The sequence below is a fragment of the Mustela putorius genome, unplaced genomic scaffold (assembly GCF_011764305.1).
Source record: "Mustela putorius furo isolate JIRA1106 unplaced genomic scaffold, ASM1176430v1.1 tig00000083_pilon_pilon_pilon, whole genome shotgun sequence".
Classification (NCBI taxonomy): Eukaryota; Metazoa; Chordata; class Mammalia; order Carnivora; family Mustelidae; genus Mustela; species Mustela putorius.
In genome coordinates, this window is record NW_025421273.1 from 46,231,528 (window position 1) to 46,254,049 (window position 22,522).

At 39.2% G+C, this 22,522-nt stretch overlaps 1 protein-coding gene across 4 annotated transcripts in view; it reads right to left on the reverse strand.

Moving 5' to 3' along the window:
- The window catches only part of ATP8A1 (ATPase phospholipid transporting 8A1), a 236,318-nt gene that overhangs the window by 187,998 nt on the left and 25,798 nt on the right, over nucleotides 1-22,522 (reverse strand). For 3 of the 4 annotated variants that reach the window (XM_004764082.3, XM_004764081.3, XM_004764083.3), the window contains exons 2-5: nucleotides 11,305-11,419; nucleotides 9,836-9,935; nucleotides 8,786-8,884; nucleotides 2,792-2,837 (exon numbers count right to left, since the gene is read on the reverse strand). In XM_004764082.3, coding sequence (XP_004764139.1) covers nucleotides 2,792-2,837; nucleotides 8,786-8,884; nucleotides 9,836-9,935; nucleotides 11,305-11,419 — 360 coding nt within the window. Of the gene's footprint in view, nucleotides 1-2,791; nucleotides 2,838-8,785; nucleotides 8,885-9,835; nucleotides 9,936-11,304; nucleotides 11,420-22,522 lie in introns of those variants that run through there. The other variant, XM_013062200.2, reaches the window with a different exon arrangement.

The window sequence follows — 22,522 nt, forward strand, 5'->3', positions numbered from 1 at the left end:
TTACAGTCAAGTGGATGAAAATGTTATAAATGAAATTATGAATTTATATTTTTGAACTCATTAGGGAATGACAAAAAAAAGTCACTCTAGTGCTTCGATGTAAAATGAGGAGATAAATACTAATTTCTCTAAGGAAAGAGGATTAATATTTGAATCTGACAGAAAGGTATCCTCTCACATATTATATGGTCTTGGTAAACATTTATAAAATGAAAATTTAAGTTAAATACTTCAACTGCCTGCCAAAAGATGAATTATCTGTCAAAAAATAGCACCCCCTTCCCACTCCTACATCCATTCTTGTCTCAATTCAGGAAAGCAAATTGAATTTCATTCTGGTCTAACGACAACAGATGGCTTTTGTATTAAGCAATTTCAGTTATCTTACAGCAAACAGTATCCTACTCAAAACATTTCTGTTATCTCCTATTAACTGCAAAACAAAAAGATAACCAACATTCAGCGAGGCAAAGAAAAAAAAATACTATTCCCTCAGAAAATAAACTTAAGTATCAAACTAAAAGTCAGAATTTCTTGGATATAGAATTCTTAAGTTTTCTGTTGATTTTAGGATGGCTTTTACAGCTATTAAGTCCTAATGTTTTATTTTTGACCTGAGTTTTATATACTAGGGAAGCTTTCCCTCTTACTTGCCTGTTCATTTTTAGCCATAGAGCTAATCTGGTTAATCCAGGATAAACTGATGAACAGAGAATGATAATCAAGAAATATTTTCTCTAAATAGAAGAAAAAAGGGAGTATTTGGGGAAGTAGGTAAGTACCTGGAATATTGGGAAAGCCATCAGTACAAGGTATAGTAGCCTAAAATCATTATACCTATGATGGTTGCTCTTCAGTTAAACATTATTGATTTCTTGGGGCAAGGCTCGAGGATTGATAACTGCTAGTCCCTGAAGATAGCTCTTGTAGATAGCTACAAGATACATTATGTATCGAAAAAACAGTTACATATTTTTGGTTCAAAAGCTGTTATTAAATATTCTAAGCAACATGGCAACAAATGCAAATGTATTTTTGCATACTGTCCAAAACACCAGTACCAGTAACATCTGGATTTTTTACCCTTTCAATTCCTTTTGTTGTCTCTTCCCACCCAAATTCCTAGAGTTCCTTTGTTCCCCTGGCTACCAATAGCCTCTTACTCTGTTCTCCAACTTCAATCTGGATGGTCATCCTGTCTCTTTTTGGCTTGTAAACCTTCAAGAGCTACTCAGCATACTCAAGAAAAGTTGGAATCTCCTTCAGTTGGGATTCAGGCCCTGGAAAATTTGACCTTGGCTTTCCTTTTTAATTATGTGTTTGCTTCCCTTTGACATGAATTTCCTTTCTTCATCTGACACTCTGGTAATGGTTCAACAAGGCAATTCAGTAGCCTTCTTCATTTCTGTTCAAGATAGCCTCTCTTCCCTCTTTCTCACTCAATATATGTGTAAGGTCTTCCCATTTGGACGTCTCTACTCATTCGAAGTGTTCCCTAAGATTGAAGATAAACCTCAAATTACCCCCAAATTTTCTCTCCTTTTAGATCCATACAGGACTTAATATAGGAAGCATTATTTGTCACTTTGAAAAATCTAGAGAGACACTGAGATCAGCTAATCCAAATCTTTCATTTTGATCCGTACAAGATCATATCTTATGCTTTCTCACATGTCCCGTAATAAAGAATCTCAGTAAATATTTAGTTAATTTATTAAGTGATACTTAAATAAATGTACCTTTTTGTATAAAAAAATCAGCAGAAAATCCTTTTGGTGGAGGGCATAAGCAGATGATCCCTTTGGAAGAAAGGCAGGGTATTTGGCAGGTCCCATAAAAATTACAGCAGTATAAAAATACTATTTTTAATCACCAGCTAACTTTGGCAGACAAGGCTGATCCTTATCCTATCAAGGAACTTCAGAGAGGGATGAGATTCTCAGATGGGGCAGGCAAGCTCAGGGATGGGATGAGATGTCTACTTCACATGTTCCTGGCTATTGTTTTTTTTACTATTAAGATTTTATTTATTTGTTTGACAGAGATCACAAGTAGGCAGAGAGGGAAGCAGAAAGAGAGAGGGAGAAGCAGGCTCCCTGCTGAGCAGAGAGACCAATACAGGGCTCAATCCTAGGACCTTGCGATCATGACCTGAGCCGAAGGCAGATGCTTTAACCCACTGAGCCGCCCAGATGCCTTTTTTTTTTTTTTCTTTCTTAAATCTAAGAGCATTATGGTCTAGTTATGTTCTTGTGCTAGAGGTCATTTTGGTTTTTTCTGTGTCAAAAAGAGACCCACAACAAAAGAGCCATGTCAAAACGTCATGTGTTTCCCAGAAGTTGGCCAGGTTTTTGTTTATTTCTGAGTATATATCATCTGTATGTACAGTATAACACAAAGTACTTCCAACATGCCTTTTAACAAGTAACACCACATCTGGTTGTTTTCTATCAATCTTACCTAGAGTAACATCTATTGATCACTAACAAAATACAGACATCTTGCAGCACTTAACATGTCAAAACATCTGCTGATTTCATGGTCAGTATTTTAGAACACATTGCTATGAGGCACTTAAATGTATTAAAAATGTTTTCTTTTGAAAGTATTACCACTGTAAATCATTCTAATGTGAATTTAAGTGTCATGCTAATAAATTGTACAAAAAACCAAGTTTATCTGGAACAAGAACTTAAGAGATACACAGTATTTTCAATTTAATTACATTTAATTGAAGTGATTGGTACATATTACTGAATCTGACAGGAGAAATAAAATGTAAAAATCCTACCTTGTGTCTGTTTCTTGTTCACTGCATTATCAGCTTTATGACGTTTCTAAAGTTTAAAAGCAAAAACAGAAACTGTGAAAAAGTGGATGAGATTAATGAAACAAAGTAGCAGCTACAACAAGAAAGGTTTCTTTCAACTTATGTTTCTCAAAAACTTTTGCCTTCAGATCCATATCAATTTTATAAGCATGCTGCGGTAGGGTGATAAGAAGAATTAGAGGGTATGTGGGAATTTTGAAATTAAAAACACGATCTATAGCATCGTCATACAGTTCTCCTCTTCTGGGAGCACAGCTGTGCAGTCCGCGGAAGATCGTACATTATGATACAGGTTAAGATTAAAATTTTAATGTAATGGGAAAGGCTGATTTAGATTTTTACTTAAATAATTCACTTAAAAAAGACTGCCCAAGAGAATTATCTGTAACAACTACCGTTTAATAGTGGCACTGAAATATTGTCAGCTCTTATGAAATTCATTATCTAATTAGGGTGAGTACATCCTCCATAATTTAATGACATGTTGATGTGTCACTGACTAGAAACAAACACATATACCATTTGCATAAAGCCTCTTCCATCCACTGCTTCTCAATGGTCCCTTTTCCCCATCATAAACCACGGAATCACATGATCCTATCTCCTTCCACCCAAAGGCACCCAAAAAATTAAATGCTAAACAGAGGAGTTGGCCTAAGTCTAGATGGGTGAGTCTGAAGAGTCACATAAGCCAAGGTTTTAGAACAGAGAGCAAAAGAAACAAAAGGTCAGAGAAGGGAGAGAATTTGAGCGGCCAGGGGAAGCGATCTCGTCTACAGTTCAACTAGAGGTTTTCCATGGCTTCTGTCTAACCTTACAGCATCAAGTGTAACACACCAGCCTCTGTTGACATTACAGAAAAGTGCTGAGTATAACTAACTATGAACTCAAAAATCCTATCCTTAAAGCTCAAGGTCAGATTTACCTGCATAGACTTGGAATAGTTACTTTTACTTTTACTTGCATAGTTAGGTTGGAATGAATGTGAAACAAAGGAGTGCCTAATTTTTCCATTTGAGAAAAAATATGGTTTTTGGAATCACCGGGCAAATATGGCCATACTCTCCGAGAGGGAAGGCCAGAGTTGTGGATTAGCGCTCCTTCCCAAAGAGCACCACTCAGGAGGACTGTCCTAATAGCTGGCAGTGTGAACTCAGTTCCCACAAACAATCAGCCATTGAACTGCACAAAATGCAAATAGGGCATTCAAAATGCCTCTATGGCAGGCCTGTAGAAAATAATTCTTGCCACATCCAGAAGCAGGGACACACTACAATTCTTTCTCAGAGCAAAACACTCACTAATAAAACTGCAAAAATGTACATTTCATTAAGCAAATTATTGCTCCCAGAAGTAAGCTTATGATTTAGCAGCAAATGTTCTTCAATGAATTTTTAAAGTTTAAATTTGGAGCATCAGTAGAGAATATTTTATAATTGATGAAACTCTCAAATACTTAACTCTTTTTTATTCGTAAAGATCTATGGAAAACTAGAAAGTAACCCAAAATAAATTTTGATTCCAAAATAATGGTTCAAAGCAAATTTAGGTATTTGAAAGAGGTGCAAGTATTTCCAAAACAATGCACACTTGTGACAGAAAAGAGTTAAGACTTCTAACTGATGGAGGCAAAGAAAAGTGAATTAATGAAACATTCCACTTAATCAGGAAACTTAATCATTGTGAAACCCAAGGAGATCCTGAACATTATTTTCCATCTACAGAGAATTCTTGTACAGGTGCATCTCTTTCCTTAGCCTTCCCGCCACAGGATGAATTAGGTCGCTCGTCGGGAAATGCTTGTGTTGAATATATATAAGGATCCATCCAGATAGGCAGATTCTAATCTTACAACTATTTAAAAAAAAAAAAAAAGAATCTCTCAATCCCAAACCAATTATCACTCCTTCTAAAATGGACACTTCAGGAAACAATACAGTTATTCCATGAGTTCAAATATCTCCACTGTCCTAGAGTGAGAATTCATTTCCTATCACTGAGGCCTGGTGAATTACTTGGTCTTATCAATATTTAATTGGCAGTGCACCAATAAAGTGTCCTGTGTAAATAGTGCCATGAACTTTAGAATACTGAGGTATGTAATGTTGACCACTTCCTCCTGGGAACCCTTCCCCCACACTTCTAAGTATTTCTTATCTTATCCTTGCCCCGGTGTTCCACTGTACCTTGGTCCCTTCTTCATCTCCTATCTCGTTATACAGGGATAGAATTCCTCAAGGCTTACTCCCTAGCCCTCTTTGCTTCTTACTCTGTACTCTCTTCCCAGCTCAGCTCATCCAGACCTGCAGTTTCACTTGTAACTGATACATCAATAGATAGCAGCCAAGGCTCTCATCTGAGCTCCAGAGAGTTACATCCTATAGCCTCCTTGACATCTCCCTCTGGCAATCTCAAAGGCATCTCCAGCTAGGTCCACAAGGCAAACTAAGACTTTAACCCCCAAGCCTTCGTCCTTGTTCTCAGACATGGAGCCATACGCCATCAACTTGCACAAACCAGGAACTCGAGAGTCATCCTGGCATCTTCTCCTCTCTCTCACTCCCATCGAATCCTTCTTCATTCACTAATATTTACAGAACACCATGAGCCAGGTCCTGTTACTATTGGTGAGGATATAGTCATGAACAAGAAATAAAACTCTTCTCTCTAGTGGTTGGAGAGAGAACGTGAGTCAAAGAAGTAGGGTATGCAGCATGTTGGATGGTGAAAAGTCTTATCAAATTCTTTTCTTAAAGCAATATTGAATTCATTTCTCTATGTTGCTTTATCTGCAATGCCACCTGATCTAAATCTCCCCATTTTTTAAATACTAGCTACTAAAATATTCCTCTAACTAGTGTATTCACATCCTGTTCTTTCCAACCTGTTTTCTAAATTTATTCGAAAGGACTTTGGATGATGATAATACAGTTAACATTTATTCATCACTTACTAGAACTAGGTACTGTTCTAAGGACTTCAGTGAATTATTTAATTCTTACAAGAGCTAGTGTGTTTACTTGATTAATGTCTGTCTCCCCTACTCGACTGCAAGCTCCAACCTGCCTTCTTTTACTCACTCATCTCTTCCTCATCTTTGGTCTCTGAACACTATGGACTTTCAAAAATTATGTTTGTTTTTCTTTTTTGAAGAATTAAGTTAACAAGTGTATAGTAAAGAAGGCATGTTTTTCATGGTGAATATTATCAATTTAACAACCAATCTTGACCCTTACCATAAGAGTTGGCATCACATGAAAAAATGATCAACATCATTAGCCATCAGGGAAATTCAAATCAAAACCACATTGAGATTCCGCCTTACACCAGTTAGAATGGCCAAAACTGATAAGGCAGGAAACAACGAATGTTGGAGATGATGTGCAGAAAGGGGAACCCTCTTACACAGTTGGTGGGAATGCAAGTTGGTACAGCCGCTTTGGAAAACAGTGTGGAGTTTCCTCAAGAAGTCAAAAATAGAGCTATCCTATGACCCAGCAATTGCACTACTGGATATTTACCCCAAAGATACAGATGTAGTGAAAAGAAGGGGCTCATGTACCCCATGTTCATTGCAGCCAAGTCCACAATAGCCAAACTGCAGAAGGAGTCAAGATGTCCTTCAACAGAAAAATGGATAAAGATGTGGTCTATATATACAACGGAATATTACTCAGCCATTAGAAAGGATGAATATCCCCCTTTCCATCGACATGGATGGGACTGGAGGGGATTATGCTGAGTGAAATAAGTCAAGAGAGAAAGACAATTATCATATGGTTTCACTCATATGTGGAACATAAGGAATAACACAGAGGACATTAGGAGAAGGAAGTGAAAAATGAGGTGGAGGGAATCAGAGGGGAAGACAAATGAGAGATTACGGACTATGGCAAATAAACTGAGGGTTTCAGAGGGGCGGGGGGGGGGATGGGTGAGCCTGGAGATGGGTATTAAGGAGGGCATGTACTGCACGGAGCACTGGGTGTTATAAACAAACAATGAATCATTTATTCTATCTATCTATTTATTTATTTATAGATTTTATTTATTTATTTGACAGAGAGAGAGAGAGAGAGATCACAAGTAGGCAGAGAGGCAGGCAGAGAGAGAAGGGGAAGCAGTCTCCCCGCTGAGCAGAGAGCGTAATATGCGGCTCAATCCCAGGACCCTGAGATCATGACCTGAGCTGAAGGCAGAGGCTTAACTCACTGAGCCACCCAGGGGCCCCTAAGAGTTTGTTTAAAACAACAACAACAACAACAACAAAGTCTAGGATATCACTTTATTTACCATTTGTTTTCATAGAGAGGGGTATTAAAACCATAGCTAGAGAAAAAGAAAGGGAAAAAAGAAAAAGACAGGGAAAAAGAAAAAAGACAGGACCGGCAGCTGAGAGCAGCGATAATAACATGGAGTTCTAGAACCAAACTGCCTTGTTTTGAATTCTCATAGCACCAGTTATTAACTGTGAGACCCTGGGAGAGTTACCTTGCTCCTCTGTGCCTCCTCTCCCTTATCTATAAAATGGGGATAATACCAGCAATCCTTTAGAGAGTGGCTGGAAGACTTAGTAGATGTCAAGGATATAAATCAAGTACAGGGATCCCAGAAACTCAACAGATGTGAGTCATGCCATTGCGGGTGGCCACGATACAGAAAAAGAGCCCTGGAGGAGATGGAATCTGATCCCGACCATTTCTCCGACACGTTTCATGACCTCTCTCAGCCCCAGCTTCCTTACCTTTAAAATGGGATTAATATCCAGCTTATAATGAAGAAAAATATTTGTAAAACCACAGCACAATGTCTAGTAAATAATACGCACTTAACCAAAACTATGTCAAAGAAAGAAAAGAGAGCACATAAGGCGAACAAAGAGACAAATTACAGGAAAGACCAAGCCTTATGGATTGCGAGATCCAAGCGCAATTTAAAGGATGGTCAGTCTGTGTGGAACAATATAGGTAAAAAAGAGGGTCCCTTAAATTTTCTGCTCGTGGTCCCCATCAAGCATGTCATCTCCGATGAAGAGGATGGTGATGTTTTACACAAAAGCACACGGACATACAACCTCTGTCTGTTAGCCACTTGAATGTTTTGGATGATCTAAATGGACACTTGACCCTTTTCAATTTGATTCTCCACAGAAATAATATAAATATTTGTGCAACTTTAAACTGGAGCTTCCTAGAGAATGTCTCAGACCTTCCTCGCCTTACTGTCTGACTTGCCTAAGACTCAACAGAAGGTCATTTCAGATAGGTCGAAGGCTCCACAGAAGGTCATTTCAGATAGGTCAAGTATTTAAAGAGCATAGAAAAAAAAATTGGCTTCCTCAAGAAGGGAGTTAAAATAACAGTAAAAGAGAGGAAAAAGAAAAGTCTGAATTTAGTTGGGGGAACTTATTTTATGAACAGGAAATTGACTTCCCCTTTTCTCAGCTACTAGAGTGTAATAAAAATAGCAAATGTCATTACTTTCTTTCAGTAAGATAAAAGGAAGCTTAGAACTACTAAAGATGAAAAGGAATCAGTGGCATTTAAAGTAAAAAACGTGCATATGAATTAAAAATAAAACCTACGTTATAAGACCCTTTGCATTGAGATAATTTGGACATAATTATGTTTAACTTGAAATAATGTTCAAATTGAACATTGGGCATGAATGAAAATAATGGTCAGATACAGTTTTCTCTCCAAGCCAGTTATTGCATTTAATATAATTTCTTTTGTTACTAAACTACCAAGGCAGAGAACACTCTGCCAAGCATTCTGTCACAGTAATCCTGTAGAATCTAAGAGCAATGGACTCCAGAGCGTATTCTATATGTCTTTAAGTTGAACGGGCATTTTAAACAACTTGTGTTGAGCGTTAAACTTAAAGAGAAACTAATATTTTAAGATATGCATATAAAATTAGTCATATATATTTATGAAAAAATGAAGCACTTACAATATCCTCTATGATCTCTTTGATAGCTGCCACAGCTAAAATAAATAAGAGAGGAACCAGGGTTGTGTAGCGACCTGTTGGGGATACATCAGGTATTTGCTATTTGGGGGAAGAAAAAAAAAAGAAATCCAGTGAGAACTAGTAAGTTGATAATACGTATAAAAACAACTAAGTCTTAGTGCCTCTTAAACTACACTTCGGTGCTTTTACTACTGCGGCCGACTAACACAGAGGGGGGCAGTTTGTGGAAGAGGGTGGGAGCTCGCTTCAGGACAAGCTGTCCTGTGCACGACTAACACCTACAGAGGGGAGTTAGGTAAATACCATATAATCATTAAAAATGATATTCTAAAAACACACCGAATCACCTGGGAAAATATCCACACATTTTCACATGGTTAAAGTAGAATACAAAACATATGTATTCTCTGATCTTCCTTTTTGTAAGCTAAGTCAGTAAACAATATGTGGGAGGAAGGGAGAGACCAGGAAGATAGACACTGTGAGGGTTAAGAGTAGTTGCCTCTGAGTGGCAGAAAAATAGTTGCTTTAATTTTTTTTCTTCAGGCCTCTTTGTTGGGTTTTCTAATGATTTTTACAATGAACGTGTGTTTTTTTAATAAAATGAAACTTTCTTTTCCTGAAGACTACTAACGCAAATACAAGAAGAAACTAGTTTTAAAATGGAAATTCTTATACCTTAAGGTTCGGAACAGTTACTTAAATTAATGTTTAATTAATATTTTAATTGATATTTAATAAAATCAATAAATTAATGTTAATATGGGGGGAAAGTCCCATTCCCCTTTACCATCAAATTTCATTCCTGTCATAGCAAATTTACCGAATGTTTAAAATAAGCTGATAAAAGTGAATCAAATGTCAGGGGAATTCTGACATTGCTTGCAGCAGGACCTGGAAATGTCCACCCAAACCAGCTTGTCTCTCTGTGTTTAGATAAGCTTTGCAAGATTGGTCACCAGCTTAACAAAAACATTTATTAATATCTGAACATTTGACTTTGAGTTAAATTTTATAACGTGACTTTACCTGAAGCAGTGCAATAAAGAGAAAAAATGAGTTAGCAGCTCTTCTGAACTGAGAGTAGAGAAATCTTGGAAGGAATGTGATTATGTTGTATTTTGCAGTGCTAGAAAACAAAATGAAAAGTAGCATAAAACTTAATTACCCCATAATTAGCACCCACATTTACAAAATTCTATCATCATCATACAAAATATTAGATGAACATCTGCCCTTTGTTTCAAATTGGGAGAATATTACAAATGGTCATTAACCTAAATGAAATGAGTGAAAAGAACTGTCAAATTAAATAGTAAGAGTTTCATTTTCTGCACAATATCTTTTGTTCTCTCTTCGGCCAATCATCCTTTTTTAAGATACTAAGAGTAGCTTACAAAGAAGAGCAACTTTAGTTAGGCCAGTCTAAAATAAATAAATTTTAAAACTCTTACAAAAAATTGAATTTGAGTAAGACCAGGAACTTAAACAGAGATGCGTTCGCTGGATAATGTCAGGAAAATGAGAAGTTTTCTAGGGTTCTGTTCAAATTTTCTTCAAGGTCTCTCCAGGAACTAGGCTAGGACTCTACACCAAACATACCAGCTATGTCCACAATCAGTATGATATCATCATTTAGGTCTTGAAAACATCCAGTCTTTTTCTTATTTAAATAGAAGATTACATGAGTTGCTAATTGTGAAGCTGGATGATAGGTACAAGGGGGTTTGTTGTGCTATTTTTAATGCTTTCCACAAAAAGCTTGAAAAAAAAAAAAATAGGAGATTACAGGAATGCATACCACATTCCCAAACCGAGAAAGTTACTCTAGAATGTGAAGTTGTAAATATTAATTTTAAATGGTCATTTCTCAAATCCAGGAATTCTGCCTCTGGAGAAACACTGGGCTAGGATAATGGGTAAGAGGTGTTCATGTTCACTCCAGTCCAGAGGCCACTTAGTGAACAGTAATTGCAACAGCGACACTTTTTATACTATTGTTGGAAGGAAAATGTAACACTCAAGCAATTCTCAGAGTCCTCTTTCTCAACACCATACTCAATTTTACAACTGTCAAAAGCCAACATTTAAAGACTATTAAACAAAAAAGAGTTCTTGGTAAAGAACTGCAAAGACCTCTTCTAAAATGTTAAAACTTGTTGGCCAAAAATAATAACTCATCAGTCTATTAACAGGTTCGAGACAAAGGTATTGATCTATAATCAGCTTTCACTGTTGGGTCACTACATAGAGAATGGGTAGAGTATGGCTGTTTATCCTTTCTGCTCCTTCCAGCTTCCAGATTCTTATTCACATCTCCTTATTGGCTAGAAGTTCGAAAAACCAGCCGAGTCACACCACCTTCAATAAACTCTCAAACTGTAACTGATTAAACTGAACGCTCTCTGTAAGCATTTTTGTTTTGGCCAGAGAGAGGAGATGGCCAGTTGAGTTCGACTGTGATAGCTGGTCCCACAGAGATCTTCGGTAGTTCCTACCTGACATGATTATTGCAGAATTTTGTCAGCTGGGGATGGTTGATGAATATAGTCCGTACTTCCTCCTGGTCAGCCAGTGAAGTCTTCTCCGAGACGTCATCAGTCTTCTCATAACCTTAAAGAGAGACAGTCTTCTTAGTAAGAAATGTTTCATGTTATCATCGAGACAAAAACATACTTCATAACTACTTGAGAGTCTAAAATATGTTAAAAGCTACATGCTTCCCCGATTGATGAGCTCACTTCTTTTATAATAAAAAGAGGAAAATACCCACATCTCCTATTTCTACTAAATTTGAAAGGCAGCATTTAATAGTCATGTAAAAACTGACCATTTCAAACACGGTAACATCACTTTGCAATTTTTACTCATCATTCCCCCATAAATGTTTGACTTCCTTCCTTCCATTATGTGAGAATACATCTGAAAGTGACAAGAAATTTTAAACTAGTTTCCATTACAGTTTTAGACAAGACTAGTAAGAGAGGGTAATTTAAAATACTTTTTTTAAAAACTTAAGTATACACATTTAATACCCCTCTGGTGTTTCTCCCCGACTCCCCCCTTTTTGGTGAAGACAGAAAAAAAGACAAACATTAAGGTTTACATAGGCAACCATTGTGCTATGGTATGATCACAACTCACTGTGATCATCTTATTCTTTCCACTAATGACAATTTATGTTCACAGTGAGTTTTAAATTTCTTGAGACCATTTCAAGTCACCTCAGGATGGTTCTAACAATGCAATAGATTCCAGCAATTTCAATGTGGTAACATCTTGTCACCATATTGAGAACACTTTTTTCAAAACACAAGTTCCAGAAGAACGGGGGAAAAAAATGTAAACTGCTTATTTTTACTATCTAGTGAGAATTAAGTCAGACTAGATTAAATTAGTCTTTACCCCTTTCCTAGAAAGGGCCGCCAACAGTACTCCGTATTAGATACCCATTTTTCTTCTCTTCTTTATCTAGCCACGCCAACCCCTCCCCTAAGACCTGTTGAACTATTGAACATTTCATCTGAAGTGTTCTACAATGCTAAGACAGTGAGCTTTCTCTGTATTGCCACAGCCCTCTGCACTTGCCCTTCTCCCCAGCAAAACACTTATCTGAAGGACTTATTACTGACTGCCTGCTTATGAGTCTGTCTCTCCCTACCAGAATGGGCATTCCCTGAGGCCACAGATGCTGTGTTACTCATCTTCCTAACACCAGTACCAACAAACAGCAGGTACTCAATAAATGTTTGCTGAATATCAAATGACAAAGGAGTGGTTATTTGGCCATTTGGGTTTTTTTTTCCCCCTGAGGGCAAGCAAATTTTTCTCCACCCATTGATAAGAACACTAATGTCAGCCAAGTGCTGGTAACAAACTGTACAAGGAAAACTTGTCTGCAGGGTTTTGTTGCTCTATGAAACCAGAAAATGATTCAGGCTTTCTACAAAGGTAGGGAACATGAGTATGGGGACCAGTGTCATGTGTGCAGGGGAATTCACAGGGGGCAACAAAGGGCAAGGTAAAGACAGGTGAGATGTGCTGAAAAGCACACAGGCCTGATCTCAGGAGAACGCTCACGCTTGTGCTGAAGTCTGGAACACATCCTCTGGTTGGCAGCAAGCCAGCCACTGAGAGCTTTCCAAGTAGAGAGGCTCAGAGTGAGAACGGTCACCCCAGAAGCCACGTGGCTCCAAATTAAGTACTGTCCTATCCATTTTACAGTTTTAGGCACATTAGCAGCTTTGCCTATGGTCACATGGTGAATAGTTCTCTCTCACTATGTCATGTTTTAGATACAAACTTTCCCTCTAGTTTCATAGAATCAAAAAAATTTTTTAAAGATTTTATTTATTTATTTGGCAGACAGAGATCACAAGTAGGCAGAGAGGCTGGCAAGAGGTGGGGGGAAACAGGCTCTCTGCTCAGCAGACTCGGGGCTCGATCCCAGGACCCTGAGATCATGATCTGAGCTGAAGGCAGAGGCTTTAACCCACTGAGCCACCCAGGCGCCCCTAGAATCAAAATTTTTAATCTAGAGTGCTAGAGACTGGATATTTGCGTCTTCTCAAAAGCCATCGGTAAACATGTAATCCCCAAATTGGTGGTATGAGGAGGTGGGGCATTTGGAAGGTGATCAGGTCATGAAGGTGGAGGCCTCATAAATAAAGACCAGTGTCCTTACAAAAGGGAGCGAGAGAGATCGCTTGTCCCTTTCACCATGTGAGGACACGGCGCGAAGACGGTCAGTAACCAGGAAGGGAGCCCTCGCCAGACAGTGAATCTGCTGGTGCCTTGATCTTGGACTTCCCAGGCTCCAGAACCGTGAGTAGTACATCCCTGTCGTCCATACACCACCCAGTCTATGGTATTGTTACAGCAGCTTGAACAGACTAAGATATGGAACACGAGATAGGATATACATTTTAAAAAATTCTTAAAAATCTTTTATGAGATTTTCCTTAATGACAGCACAAAAATCATAATGTCCTGTTTCTGGCACCTCAACCTGACAGAGATCCTCAGGAAAAACCAATTCTCAACTCTGTTCTGAGGCCCTCAGATTGTATTTACTTTATGTGGCTGGACTTTTGAGGCCTGGCCCTTGGAGGTTCTTAGCTGAAGAGTTAGGTGTCACTCCATATCCATTTATATTGGGGTCTCAAAAGCTACCAAAGGTGGCACTGGACATCACTTCTCCCCCTCGCACATTACTTCTTTTCAGGAATATCTATGAAGCAAAGGAATCTCCTGGGACAAAGGGAATGGAATCAACCCCTGAATAGGAGAGTAATTAAAACAATCCCAGTGGACTATGAACGTCCTAACCAAGGTCTGAATAAGAAACCTCTAAAGGAAAAACTCATCAAAGTCAGGAGGGAAGTCTACAGTGACCTGTTCTCATCCAGTAGGGGGGCTGGATGGTTCTAAGCATAGAATATTACGGATGCCACAGGCCTTCTTCCTTCGGGCACTACTGAAGGAAAGCCTTGGAAAGATGGTGCACATGAAGCTGAGCACATGAAGCAGAACCTGTGGGACCCAGGCAGCAGGATACCCTGAGCAGGAATGACACAGGAGGAGGGAGGGAGATCGACACTGAAAGCAGGGGGGCAGGTGCTCAGCCAGTGGGAGCCGGTAGTCACCCCTGCCCTGCTTCCCTCGGGGCTCCAGGGAGCCTGGATCCTCCATCATCAGTAACAAAGACACCCTGTAGGCACCTGAGGCCCACTCCCAGGACACCGAAGGCCGGACATTGCAGGTACCGCCTTGTGTATGACCCCGAATTGCTTTTATTCCTAGTGGTAGGGAGTGGGCTCAGAGTGAGCCGGCATGGCAACCTGAGAAGAAGCTGAGAGAATGCACCTGATCTCATAGGTCCCAGGAATAACCCTTGAAGGTGTCTGGGGAAAAGACTAGCATTCTTACTAATTTGGAATGGGAAAGTTTGTTGACTATTCTGATGAGAGCCTTCAATGGACTCCTGTCTTCTGTTGTAGAAATAGACAGGTTAGTTCTGGACCTATGGGTAACACATCAATCCAAACTCCCTCAACATCTTGTGAACTAACCCACTGGGATATGACAAGTCTAACAGCGTTGGGTTAGCACAGCCTGATGGACCCAGTTCCCCAACAGGGTTAGATGCATCTGTAGAACCGCAATCTTCAGTCTGTTGGGATGCCTTGGCAAGGAGGCCATGATACCGCAAATCTGTTTGACACAGTTCTCTTTCCTTCCACAAAGCTGAGAAGAGTGCTACCAATGTTTAACTCCCAGACTCATCCTTTTCTGACCATATTCATCTCCAGAGTGAAACTGACATTTAACCGCCCAGTGGGATTTGACCATGAAACCCTGCAGGCCTAGGAACAGATCGGCCTCTCTTACAGGTGGCTTTGCTCCTCCCCTGAGTTGAGCTTACAAAGATATAAGGAAGGAAGCCCATTTCCCTCATTTTCAAGTTCTTGGTCATTTCAATATGGCCCCAAGTACAGACATACAAAAGGATGATAGTGATATCAGATCCACACTCCTTTATTTTGAATTCTCCAGGAAAATCACTCAAACATTCAGCCCGGTGTCCTCACTGCTCACTTGGGCATTTGACATCCACCAATAGCATCATTACTCTTCTTAAACTAAAAGTTCTACAAGAGCAAAGAACCTGGAAGACACAGTCATACACCCAACACTGTAGGGAACAGAAGCGAAGCAGGTGTCAATAATGTTTTCTGAATTGCCTTAGCTTCTTTCGGTGTCGCACACTCCAATGTCCATAATGTCTTAAAACCAGCCAGAAGCAACCCAGTCTCCTAAAGTAAACTATTGTGCACTAGCTTTTATTGAAATGAATAAGGGGGAGACTTTTCCTTATTCATGCAAAATAGAATAGACCATGATTCAGTAAGCAGAATTCCAGGTACTGTGAAAATTCTGTATTCAGTGTTTATAATATCCTGTTTGATTATCACTTCCCCAGCAGAAAAACATTTTTGTTTTCTAAAGCACTGTTGTTAACTATTTCAATTAATGATAACATTACTCAGTATTTAAATGATAAAATTACTTAGAACACACAGCAAACCAGGGATTCCCAGGCCAAATTCCACATTCTTAGTTATAAAGTGACCAAATGCTATTTCCAGGCTTCTGAAGGACCAAGATTTTCAATACAAGGAAACAAAGTGACATATCACTTTCAGCTCCTGAATGTGCTACAAGAAGGTATTACACTGTATTATTAAAGAGGGACAGGGAAGCAACATCCTCCTGGTGGCCATAGTTTTCTTTCTCAAGGAAACAGGAGATGCTGACGGGTCCGCATTCTGTTCATGGTCCTGAAGTGAACAAGGTTCCTCTTCTCCTAACAGTGTTTCATCATTAAACACGCTTGGTGGTTATGAGGCAAGCTCTGGCTCTTCCATTGAGTACTTCTGTGACCCTGTGAAAACCGATTCATGCCTGGGGATTGTTTCTCTTCCCTTGTAAAATGAAGAAGGTGAGCTAATGCTCCGAAGTTCTTTCTCAGTTCCCAAATTCTAAGAAATTAGTATTTGCGGCACACCAGGAAGAAAAAGGCCACTACATCCTCTGTTCAAAAGAACAAGGAGATTTGCAAAATTAGAATCTCCCTACTTGAACGAGATTTTTCTCAGCACCAGCTGCATTACCTAATCTGCAGCAGAACCCAGTTGCACAAACGGTGCTCCGAGTATGAAAAGATAAGTGTGTCACCAGCAACTCCCTGGCACCCACCTACTGACCAGCAACGACTGGGTTAATGAGTATGTTGACATACAGTCTCTCTTTCTCTGCCCAGATTCATGATCACATGCTTATATGCACACATTATAATGCAACAAAGAAGAAAAATGCTCAACAACTATTTAACTGAAGGGCTCTGAGTCCTTTTAGTACAATTATAGCAGAAGTATCATCTTTGAAATGTTCTATTTCTTATCACAAATATCATGATCTAATCTGTCAGATTGTTCCTTCACTCATTCAACATATTTCCCCATAAGTGCCTCCTAGGTCCCAGGCAGTTTTTACAAAAAGCTTCAGGAACAGCAGAAAATAACGTGAGGTCCCTTCTCTCAGCAACTTAGTTTCTAGAGGAGAGCAGGATAATTACAGATCATGGGAAGTGTGAAGAAAAGAAAACAAGCGATTGATTGAATAACAGAACTCTCTGTGCTTCAGTTTCATCATCTCTATGGTGGAGTTGATAACAGTGCCTACTTCGAAGGAAGGTCACAAGGCCATGAGGTAGTACATGTAGAAAACAATGCCTCGTGTGGAATAAGAGCTCACAAAATGTTGGCTGGCCTCACTGTGTCATTGCTGTGGCCTCCACCGCCGGTGCAGCTTCATACTGAAGGAAGGGAGGGTCTCTCTGAGGACAGGCTGGGTTGGGGGCTCAGTAAGGAATTAAAGAAGGGACAGTGTAAATCCAGCTGGGGAGGAGCAGAAAGGAAGCCCTCGAGGTAAGAATCGGGTTGGCGTTTCCAGGGACATGAGGATCAGTGATCGTGAACATGGGGAGGGGCATCACATCGGCAGAGGCAGGGCCAGATTGGGAAAACAATAAAGAACTTGAACTGAGGTTCTTTATGCAGTAGAAATCCACTGAAAAGTTTTAGGTGGAAAGATCATCCAGGAAAAAGATGATGGGGTCTGGGTGAGACAGTGGTGACACAGATGAAATGGATGGATACATGACATTTTTTTGGAATTGGTGCTGCTCTGACCCTCATGGCTTCTCCAGGCCAAGCATTACCATTTCCCCGCTGTGTGATGCAACTGTTACCCACTGTCTGAAGTTACTCCAAGCCAAAGCCCAAGACTTGAAAGAAATTTAGGATTTTAAATGCAACAAATGATTAACGACTTAACAGAATGTTCTTTACAGTCAACCAATCCTATCCTTAAAAATCATGCATCTTTTTCTAACATACCCAAGGATACTGAAGACACCTGTTCACTCAAGGAAGGTGTTACAGGATTGTAAGTGGGAGCATAGACCACGGAGTGAGAGATACAGTTCAAGGCCACCAGCTGTGATCTGTGGCTGCCTTAGGCAAATTACTTCATTCTAGCTGCTTACCTGTTTCACAGGTTTTTGTGGGGATTAAATGCAATAATGCATGTGCATAAAGTACGCAGGACAGAGGCTTGCTCCCCATGCACATAAAAAATTCTAGCTATTATTTTTATTACTATGAGGAGAAAGGCAGACTGTGGGGGAAAGGAATAGGCTTTATGGTCAGATCATAACACTGTGCAAATTTTATGTTCTGAGCTCAGTGTCCTCATGCGTAAAATAGTTACTGAAGGGATCAAATGACATTATGTGAGCAACGTAAGCACAATACTTGTCACTCATACAATTCCTGCCAGCCTGTCCTCCAGCTAGATATTATAAAGTAAATCTCCCCTTCAAAATACATGAGATGGAGAAAACAAGTCTTGAAGACACTCTTGCAGGTATTAATATTTTTTAAATTTTGGGATAATATTTAATTAAGGTCGTGACCAGTGGTTACATCTAGACAGTACAATAATGGACTTTATCTTACAATTTTATAAATTAATATAAAATCAGTAAATGTTTTCCCCCTAAATGTCATCTGTGTGGGGGGTTATGCAACAGAAAAGCCGGGGTGGGTAGGTAGGAGGGAGAAGAGAACAAAATACAAAGTCAGTCTGTTGCCTGGTAATATGGTTATAGAACCATTGAGTTTTTGCAGACTCAACTTTATTGCAATTATCCGTAAGGCTAAAGCTGGAATCAGAGTGTCTATTATATTATCTCCTAACATATTCAGGAGAGTCCAGTTGTATATCCTTTTGCTCAGTGGCCTCCAATATTACACATTAAAGAGGTCATAGTAATTGTTTATGGTTTTTGACACAGAATGAGGTCATCAGACAAGACAGTCATGCCTGCAACAGTCATGGAATCTAATAAAACATTAACTGAAAAACTAGCCAGAGACTTTAGAGGCACAAACTACAGATTTTAGGTGTGAAAGACTACTTATTAGGAAATCATGAGTATTACCAAAATTTTAATAGGTTTTGTTTTCTGAAAAAAAAAAATATATATATATATAGCAATTATATATATATATATATATATATATCAATTAGAAGTCCTCATGTAATAGAGTTTTTGGTTTTTGTTTTTGTTTTCGTTTTTGGGGTTTTTTTGGCTCAAGTTTCTGGAACAAAGCAATCTTCAGCTCAATATAATTTATAGTTTGTATTTATTTTGTTTTTACTGGTATCTTACCACATAAATTATTTAATTAGAAATATAAAAGCAGTTACTAGAGCTACAAAAGAGATTTGAAATCCCATATCCTGCATTGTTGGAACAGAACAGTGATTTCAAATGTGCAATTGTGAACTGGACAGCAGCTGCTCAGAGGGTACACAGGGAAGAAACCACCTCGTGGGAAAACAATGAACTGAGTGATGTAAAGGTTAAGACTCACACTACATTTTCAAAGATGGCTCTGAAGAAATCACCTTTAGAAGTATGGAGATTAAATAGAAACTATTCAGCAAGCTATCTCAAATTTCTAGCCCATGACAGCAATAGCCAGAAGGGAAATGAAATTTTCTTTTTTTTAATTTATTTATTTTTTAATTTTAATTTTTTTTTTAAATTTATTTGACAGAGAGAGATCACAAGCAGGCAGAGAGGCAGGCAGAGAGAGAGAAGGAAGCAGGCTCCCTGCTGAGCGGAGAGCCCGATGCGGGGCTCCATCCCAGGACCCTGAGATCATGACCCGAGCCAAAGGCAGAGGCTTTAACCCACTGAGCCATCCAGGCACCCCTGGAAATGAAATTTTCAATTGCATCAATACACCTTCCTAGACTGTGTTGATTTGGGCTTAGTACAGTGTACATCTGCTGCTCATTTCAGCTCGGCATCTGCTTCTCCTGAAAAATCCTTTGGTTTTCTTTGGAGAACTCCCCTTCCCCAATTGTAGGCAGTCTTTAGGGACTAGTACATCAAGATACTAGTCCCTTTTTGACTTAAAGGTAGGCACATGGTCCATGTGTAAACTAACCACAATTTGCATTCTTGACATATGAGAAGGTTGGGCACAGGTAAGACACCTGAACTAATAACCATCTATTATTATTCAAGCTGCCTTGGATCATACTTGACCTTCCTGTAAAGCTTCTCTTTGATTCCGGGAACTACTCTACCTACTTAAAGAGTAAGCTCAGCTTCCTTATTATGGAATTTTAGCAGAAGCATTTCGGTCCTTTGCTTAAAGTTCTCTCCCAATGACCATCTAATATAGGATACTGACACCATGCTGGGTCTAGGCCACCAGTCACTAGCTGACTTTCCTGCTCTGCATGGAATGATGACCTGGAACCATAAAGCAACTACCTTACCCACAAAATGACTAGGCTGCCTAGGACCTTCCCCAACCAGCCCTACTTGCTAGATCAGATCTCCTCTGATGTTAACAGCTGTCCTATCCAAGCCCTGAGTACAGCATGTTCTGGGATAACTAAGGGTTGTCACCCTAAGAAATTTACACAACAGCCAAAATCTTTCTACATCCCTAGCTTCCTCTCTTTTACATTCTTGTTCGTGCAAATGTGAGGGCAGCTCAAACCCTCAAGCCCAAGGAGTTAAAACAAAAGGGTGTTAACAAAGGACATCCAATTACCCCAGGGAGGTAAAACATGGTGATGTGCTTCAAAAAATTGGTTGTTTTCATTCTACAGAAAGGTTAACTTCTTCTTTTAAATAATTCTTCTCAAAATGATGACGGTAAGGAAACTACTTCTCATGGTCAGAGAGCCAGTGAGCACCTCAACCAGGACAATACATGGAAACAGACTGAAGTCCAGCCTGGCTCCACAGCTCTAACACTGATGGATGCATTCATTCATGCAACAGAAAAGGTTGGCCTGACTCCTAACTCTATTTCTCCTCTACCTGCTCTGGTCCACCTCAGTAGTTTTTCTAACCATAAATCTCTCCTATGCTCATGGCCTTGTTAGATGCTACTTTGATGTTAAAGCACCCTTCCCCATTCATTACTCCTTGAAGTGTCACCTACGAAGCTGTTAATAGCTTGTGGTCTTTTGACCATTCCAATAGTAATCTTTTTTGTTTTGTTTTGTTTTTTAAAGATTTTATTTATTTTTTTGACAGAGAGAAATCACAAGTAGATGGAGAGGCAGGCAGAGAGAGAGAGAGAGGGAAGCAGGCTCTCCGCTGAGCAGGGAGCCTGATGTGGGACTCGATCCCAGGACTCTGAGATCATGACCTGAGCCGAAGGCAGCGGCTTAACCCACTGAGCCACCCAGGCGCCCCTCTTTTTTGGTTTTTTAAAGATTTTATTTTTATTTATTTGACAGACAGAGATCACAGGTAGGCAGGCAGGCAGAGAGAGAGAGAGAGAGAGAGAGAGAGGAGGAAGCAGGCTCCCTGCTGAGCAGAGAGTCCGATGCGGGGCTCCATCTCAGGACCCTGGGATCATGACCTCAGCTGAAGGCAGTGGCTTTAACCCACTGAGTCACCCAGGCGCCCCCCAATATTAATCTTTTGACTTGTATACTTATACATAGCAACGGATAATAAGAATAGATATTAGAGATATACTAACTTATGAGACAGGGCAGGCATAAGGGCACATGTAACCGTCAGGTATTTTACTCTAATATGGGGAAGTAACAAAGAACACTCCAGGAAAATCTTTTGCATGTAATAAATGTTTACTAATTTTTCTATTTTAGTATCAGGCATCCAAAAATTCCTAGAAGTTCTGTGCCTATCCTGATACCCACTAGTATATTCTTTAAGGACCTGTCATACAATACATGGTAAATGATATTTTTCTTTAAATGTCTTTGTGGGAACTGACCTAAAAATAAACAAGTGTGAAACCACATAGACAACATTTCTTATCTAGAACAGGAGAAAAATGGCTTAATACTTCCTGAACTCAGGCTGTTGCAGAAAGTCCCAAGAGTAGTACTATGAACCCTAAGTGGCTGGACACTAAAAAAAGTGCTCCTGACATTAGGAAGATAGCCTATCCTTAAGGAAGTATCACATGAAAATCTATGGCTTGCTTAGTATGGAACCTCACACATAGTAAGTATTCAGTTTTCCTGGCCACCAGCCCTGGATATTAACCTAGAAAAATAACATCTTGGGCATGCTAGAAATAATAATGAAAATTTTAATAATTTTAATAATTTAAAAATTTTAAAATATTTAAAATATTTATTAAATTTTAAAATACTTAAAATATTTATTTAAAAATTAGAAAATAAATGTTAATAATAATGAAAATTTAATTACGCTTAACAAGAAAGGAAGAAGAACAATAAAAGATGGAAGGAATTTAATGATCTCTCCTCGAGAACAGCCCATAGATCATTTGGTCAGATAAAAGAAGTAAATGGCATGTTCCCAATATAGATTTAAAAATTGGCAAGGAAACAGACCGGACTAGCAATGAGGGGTTTCAACTGCCAGATATCTATCAGGCATCTCCTCTGAGTCACAATTAGCTAAAAAGCACCAGTGACTTGTCTTGGCATCAAATTGAAAAGATGCAGGAAACAAGAGGAGCAATTGCTACTATGGACTGGCTTCTAATTGATACAAAAGGGATAAAGTAGAAATGAAACCTGTAGAAAACATAACTGCACCAGAGCTTTTAATAG